Source organism: Propithecus coquereli, unplaced genomic scaffold (genome assembly GCF_000956105.1).
Source record: "Propithecus coquereli isolate 6110/MARCELLA unplaced genomic scaffold, Pcoq_1.0 Scaffold184, whole genome shotgun sequence".
Taxonomy (NCBI): domain Eukaryota; kingdom Metazoa; phylum Chordata; class Mammalia; order Primates; family Indriidae; genus Propithecus; species Propithecus coquereli.
In genome coordinates this window covers 3,189,178-3,195,941 of record NW_012143190.1, presented here as the reverse complement: position 1 = coordinate 3,195,941, position 6,764 = coordinate 3,189,178, and the positions used below count along the sequence as shown (strand labels likewise).

Sequence of the window (6,764 nt, the reverse complement as noted above, 5' to 3'; positions counted from 1 at the left end):
AGAATGCAGTTGCCAGGGGCTGGGGGAGGGGAGAACGGGGAGTTAGTGTTTAATGGGTGCAGAGTTTCAATTTGGGGAAGATGAAAAAGCTCTGGAGATGGATGGTCATGGTGGTTGCACAACAGCGTGAATGTGCTTAATGCCACTGAACCACACACTTAAAAATGGTTAAAATTGTAAATTTCATGCTACGTATATTTTACCACAATAGCTAAGATTCAGAGCATTGATATGGTATTTACTGGTAAAGTTGCAAACAGCTCTGTACTGAGAAGTGATACTCACTTGAAATACAACCGCTTGCTAACATGAGGAAAGTTGAGACACCCTTGTAGGCCCTCTGCATGGGAAATGTGGCCAGCTGGCAGGCGGGGGTGCTGGGGGCCCAGGACGGCAGGGGACATGCCTTGGGCAATGGGCCCGGACCCAGTTGCAGTCTCCTGTGACAAGAAGCAAAGGCTTCAGCCTCAGTCTGAGGGTAAGGAGAGTAACATGCTCTTGTTCTCTGCTTCGTTCCCCAGGTGGCAGTGACAAAAAGAGAGTCTCTCCCGGCCGCGGCGCTGGTGCACGGAGAGAAGGAAGAAGGCAATTTCCTAATTGGTGCCACATACATCAGGTCAAATAATGTTCTTATTTTCTAGCCACACCGACCAAAAATTACACCCAAATAGGAGCTGTGTGTGCAAGATGGGATAATCACAGTGAATGTCCCCAAGGTTACAGACCTCACTGCCCGAGCCCGTGGGTCCTCATGATCTTGCACGTTAGATGTCCTATATCCCGTGTCCTCCTTTCTTACAGAGGCATTGGAGGGCTCAGAGGGGTGAAGCACTGTGTCACAGACAGCTGGGGACAGAGCTGGGCTCAAATTAGGCCCGTGTGCCCAGCTCTAAAGCATGAGCAACTGCCGCAGAACCCTCCCCACTGAGCAATGCCCATCCGTGGTTATCTCCAAAGAAGTAACAAAGGACAGTCATTAATAGCATGGGATTCAAACTCTCCCCACAGCATGTAAAATTAATTACATGCTTGCTAGTAAAAAATTTTCCATCATCTACACTGGGGTCAGCAAGCTTTTTCTGTAAAGGTCCAGAAAGTAAACCTTTCCTGTTGTGTGGGCTTTATGGTGTCTGTTTTAACTGCTCCACTCAGCCATGTGCAAAAACAGCCATAGACAATATGAATGGGCATGGCTGTGTTTCAGTAAAACTTTATTTACAAAAATAGGTGGTGGACCATACGTTGCCCATGGGCCATAATTTGCTGACCCGACCCCTTATCTATACAACAGAAGGCTGTTCCCGCAATGTGTCAGCCATGACCGGATACCTGCTGGGGGCCCAGCACAGTTCACTAGTGTGAGTCACTCCGGCATGTAGCTTTTCTCCAGAAACTGGCTGCTATAGTCAGCTGTGGACAAGCTGCCAGATGCCCGATGTACCCCTCTTCCTGGGATTTATGCTGCTTAGGAAATCTGACTTCTTTAAGAAGGTTGTGGGGTTGTTACTGTGAATATGACAACTCTTAGCAGGTGGCACATAGTTTAGTAGTCATCTTCAGCAAGTTTGGTATTTCAATCAACTATGGGTTAACCTGGAATCTTTCCTGATCTCGGGTGAGGGGGGACGGTTGAGGGGGTGGGATAGTGCATTGATAAAGGCATAATTGGGCTATAGAGGGTAGGGCACATTCCCTTGTGGAATACCTGTACAACTCAGAAGAGGATTTGAAATCTAGTGACTCTAAATATACTCAGGTGTTTGAAATTTTTTTAAAAAAATCTATTCATTTTTCCCCCATTGGTTATTAAAATTGATAGAATATAAGGTGAGAAGCACTAGAATTGGTGATGATCCCTTGCCTTAGTCTATCTGGGCTGCTATATCAAAAGACCATAGTCTGGGTGGCTTATGAACAACAGGAATGTATTTCTCACAGTGCTGAAGGCTGGAAGTCCAGGGTGAAGGCTCCAGCAGAGTTGGGTTTAGTGAAGGCCCATTTCCTGCTTCATAGATGGCATCTTCTCACTGTGTCCTCACATGGCGGAAGGAACTCTCTGGGGGTCTTTTATAAGGGCACTAATTCCACTTATGAGGGCTCCACCCTCAAGACCTAATCACGCCCCCAAGACCCCACCTCCTAATACTATCACATGAGGGTTAGGTATCAACATGTGAGTTTGGAGGGGTACAAACATTCAGACCATAGTACCCTTCTCTCACATGGCACATAGAAAGGGATGATATTTTAGTTTGACGTTTATAATGTTTTGCACAAAGAATAAAGCAGTTGGCCCAAAACAGTTCAAGAATGTGTAACAGCAGGTGGAAGCAGTTCCTTCTCTCCACTGGGTCACATCTGTTTCCATCAGTGGGTAAGATGCCTTTCCTCTCCCTTCCTGCAGATGGATGGTTTCTAGCCTGCTTCCAAACCCCACCTCAGCTGAGTGTTGGGCAGCACTTCTACATGATCATATGACTCTTGATATGGACGCAGTCCTGTCAGACTTTGTTCGGTCCACGGGGGCAGAACCTGGTCTGGCCAGAGACCTGCTGGAAGGTAAGCCCACCTCCTTGTCCCCGGACAGCATCCTCAGGGGCATAACCACCTTCCAGATAAGAAGATTAAGATTTCCGTTCCCTGACAACAGTTGTACTTGGACGGTATTTGGACTCTTTCAAAAGTCATAGAAAGTGCTGTTGATGAAATTATTTTTGTTATTCTTTATTTTGGGCATGAAATAAATGGTCCAACTTTCACAATAAAATTGCATAAGGCACGAATTGGGCTTTGCCTTATGTTAAATCTTATAAGTATTGAGTAAAAATTGATCCATACTTATTTTACCTATTTTTTAAGAAAATATATTTAGTGGAGCAGAAATTATAAAACATTTAAGAAAATACTTTTATTGGAGACCTTAGTTTCATATCTGTCTTAGCTGAGAGAAAAATATTAATACCTTAGGCCAAAGTTTTTGGTGGAAAAAACCAGCAACTGGTTGGGAAGTAGTTGGGAATAATCACAAGCAAGAAGGTGACATTCATCTTACTACTTGTCAAGTAGATGTCATTTGCTACATGAAAAAATGTGCACCATCCATATATATGATGTTTTTGGATATTTAGCTATAATCATAATGGACTAAAAATTAAAGTTCCTTTCTCTAAAATGGATTTACTTTATTTATTTATTTTTGGTTCTGGTTGTACCAGGAGAAGAGGTGGGAAGATAACCAGTTACAACTTCTCAGGACAGTAAGATGTGTGGGAGGAGAGAATTTTCTAGTGATTACTCTTAGCTTCAAATGTATAAACTGCAATATGTGTAGTTAGTAAATACTTTGTCAAGCATTGTAAGTCACAGTGATTCTTTAAGACACTTAGGGAAGAATATGAATTATTGTACGTCTGTGTAAGTGGAGATGACTGTTCAATCCTATTGAAAATCAAGAACCACCTCTTGGAGGATTAAGAGAAAATGGCAATGGCAATGGCATGGCTTTTACATTTCCCTCATCCTCCCAGAATTTCAAACCAACTCAAGGTTTAGAATCAAGTATTCTCAGAGAATTTTTGTGATCCGTGGGAATCAAAACGCAATTCTCACTTCCTGTTATTCATGTTATATAATGTCTCCCTGCCAGTTTCCACAGTTTTGTTAATTTCAGTGGGCAGCAGTGTGGAGAAGTAGGTTGGCAGTGAGATCTGAGTTTGAGTCCAGACTCAGCCACTTACCAGCTGTGAGACGGAGGGCAAATTATTTTACTTCCCTTAACCTCAGATTTTTTTCTATCAGTTGAACCTAACCTGCCTTACTAGGTGATGGTGAATATTAGAAGTTGTGATATAAAGTGCCTGGTGATGTGCACAGCGTGTAGCAGATGCTCAAAAAAATAGTAGATCATCATACTTGTGGTTGCCTTCATTGTAACTAGCACTAACATTGATATTAGTTTCCAGATAGCCTAAATAGGAAGCGAGAGTTGTCATCTTTTTTTGCCTAAATTTATCTTTCAAATTAAAAGATAGAAAAAATGACCTTTTCATGTCCAGTTCTATGAATTTTAACACCTAGATAGATTTGTGTTATTACTACCACTATCAGGACACAGAAGCTCTTCATCACCTCCAGATTCTCTGTCCTGCTATCTTTTATAGTCAGACCCTTTCCCTCCCCATCTACTGGTAACTGCTACTCTAGTTTCTATTACGAGTTTTGTCTCCTTGCAAGAAAGTCACATAAAAGGGGTCACATAGAGCCTCATCTTTTGAAACTGGCTTCTTTTACTCAGCATAATTATTTTGGGATTTATCCAAGTTGTGTGTCAATAGTCTGTTCCTTTTCGTTGCTGAGTAGTTTTCCTTTCTGTAGCTGCGTCACAGTTTTTTTGTCTATTTGTCTGTTGAAGGGCACTTCAGTTATTTGCAATTTTTGGCAGTTATGATTAGAGCTTCTATGACCATTTAAGAACAGGGTTTTTGTGAGTATAGTTTTAATTATTTTAGGGTAAATTCAAAGGGGTGGGATCGTTTGTTCACATGGCAAGTGGATGTTAACTTTGTAAGAAACTGCCAACCTGTTTTCCAGAGTGCTGTCCCATTTTGCATTCCCACCAGCAATGTATGAGAGTTCCAGCTGCTCCGCATCCTGGCCAGCACTTGGTATTTCCTTCTTTTTTTTTTTTAATTTTAATTTTAGCCATTCTGATAAGTGTATGATGGTATTTCTTAATGTTTTGATTTTCATTTTCCTAATAGCTAATGATGTTGAAATTTTTATCTTATTATTTTCTATCCCTACATTCTCTTTTGTGAAATGTCTGTTCAAGCTTTTTGCCTATTTCTAAACTGAGTTGTTTTCTTATACCTGAGTTTTGAGAATTCTTTATATACTGAGTACAAATCCTTTCTCAGATATGAGATTTGCAAATATCTTCACCCAGTCTGTTCTTGACTTTTCATTCTCTTAACAGTGCCTTTTGCAGAGCAAATTTTAAATTTTGATGCAGTCCAACTCATGTTTTTTTTGTGTGACTCATGCTTTTGGTGAATTGTCTTGAGAATTTTTGCATAACTCCAGGTCATGAAGATTTTCTCCTATGTGTGGTCTCTTCAGAGTTTTATACTTTTATGTTTTACATTTAGATCCATTTGAGTTGATTTTTGTATAACGTGAGAGATTTTAGTTGAGGTTCGTTTTTATATATGTGGATATCCAATTGTTTCAACATCATTTGTTGAAACTATTATCATTCCTTCATTGGTTTTTGAATTGCCTTCGCACATTTGACAGAAACCAACTAAGAATATGTGTGGGAATCTACTTCTTGATGCTGGTTCTGTTCCATTGATCATTATGTCTATTCTTTTGCCAATACTGCACCAGATTTGTTACCATAGCTTTGTAATGAGTCTTAAAATCAGACAATGTGATTCCTCTAAATTTATTCTCATTTTCAAAAGTGTTTGAACTATTCTATTTACTTTGCCTTTCCATAAGAATTTTAGGATTACCTCTATCTATAAAATGTCCTGCTGGGATTTTTATTGAAATTATGTTAAATCTACAAGTCAATCCTAACTATGTTGTGTCTTTTGGTCCACAAAGTATAGCCATACTTTCCATATATGTAGACCTTCTTTGAGTTCTTTTATCAACATTTTATAGTTTTTAGCATATAGATCCTGTACATGTTTTTGTTAGATTTATATATCTAGGGTTTTTTTAAGCTATTGCATATGGTATTTTTTTTAATTTCAGTTTCAATTATTCATTGCTAATATATGGAAGTATAATTGATTTTTCTGCCTTGATCTTGTATCCTGCAATTTTGATAAAGCCAAAACTCAATTATTTGTTGTAGGAGGGCTGTGTGTGTGTGTGTGTGTATTCCTTGGGATTTTCTACATAGATAATCATGTTGTCTCTGAATAGAGACAATGTTATTTCTTCCTTCCCATTCTGTATGACCTTTCATTTTTCTTGACTTATTTCACTGACTAGGACTTCCAGTAAAAAGTTGAATAGGAATGGCGGAAAAGAACATTTTTACCTTGTTCTTAATTTCAGGGGAAGGCATTCAGTTTCTTACCATTAAGCAGAGTGTTGGCTATAGGTTTTTGTAGATGCTCTTTATTAGGTGGAGGAAATTTCTCTCTATTCCACGTTTTCTGACAGTTTTGTAATGGATAGATGTTGAATTTCTTAAATGTAGATCGAGTAGAGTTTTGCTTTACACCGTTAAAATACTAGATTGCATTGACTGCCTTCCAGTCGTACATCAGCCTTTTAGCCCTTTCTTTCAATGTTTCTCTGTTCCATGTTTTTCTCCTCTCCTCTGAGACTCAGATGACATGAGGGTTAGACCTTTTGTTACTGTTTCACAGGTCCCTATGGTTCTGTTAATTTTCTTTTTCAACCTGTCTTCTGTCTGTTGTTCAGATTACCTTCTATTGATCTATTTATAAGTTTACTAATTCTCTGTCATCTCCATTCTGTTATTGAACCCATCCAGTGAGTTTTTTATTTTAGTTGTTGAATTTTCTCATTTCTTTTTTTTTTAATTTTATTTCAGCATATTATGGGGGTACAGATGTTTAGGTTACGTATGTTGCCCTTGCCCCCCCCAAATCTGAGTTTCAAATATGTCCATCCTTCGGGTGGTGCGCATTGCACTCTTTGTGTATGCATATACCCGTCCCCTCCTCCCTCCTCCCCCTTTTCCCCCTCTTTTTTTTTTTTTTATTTCAGCATATTATGGG

At 39.5% G+C, this 6,764-nt stretch overlaps 1 protein-coding gene across 1 annotated transcript in view; it reads left to right on the top strand.

Annotated features, from left to right (window-relative positions):
• Window positions 1–606: 606 nt before the first annotated feature.
• The window catches only part of OTUD7A (OTU deubiquitinase 7A), a 93,207-nt gene continuing 87,049 nt past the window's right edge, over window positions 607–6,764 (top strand). Inside the window, exons 1-2 of the mRNA XM_012642702.1 lie at window positions 607–616; window positions 2,405–2,559. Coding sequence (XP_012498156.1) covers window positions 2,409–2,559 — 151 coding nt within the window. The 5' untranslated portion in view covers window positions 607–616; window positions 2,405–2,408. The remainder of the gene's footprint in view (window positions 617–2,404; window positions 2,560–6,764) is intronic.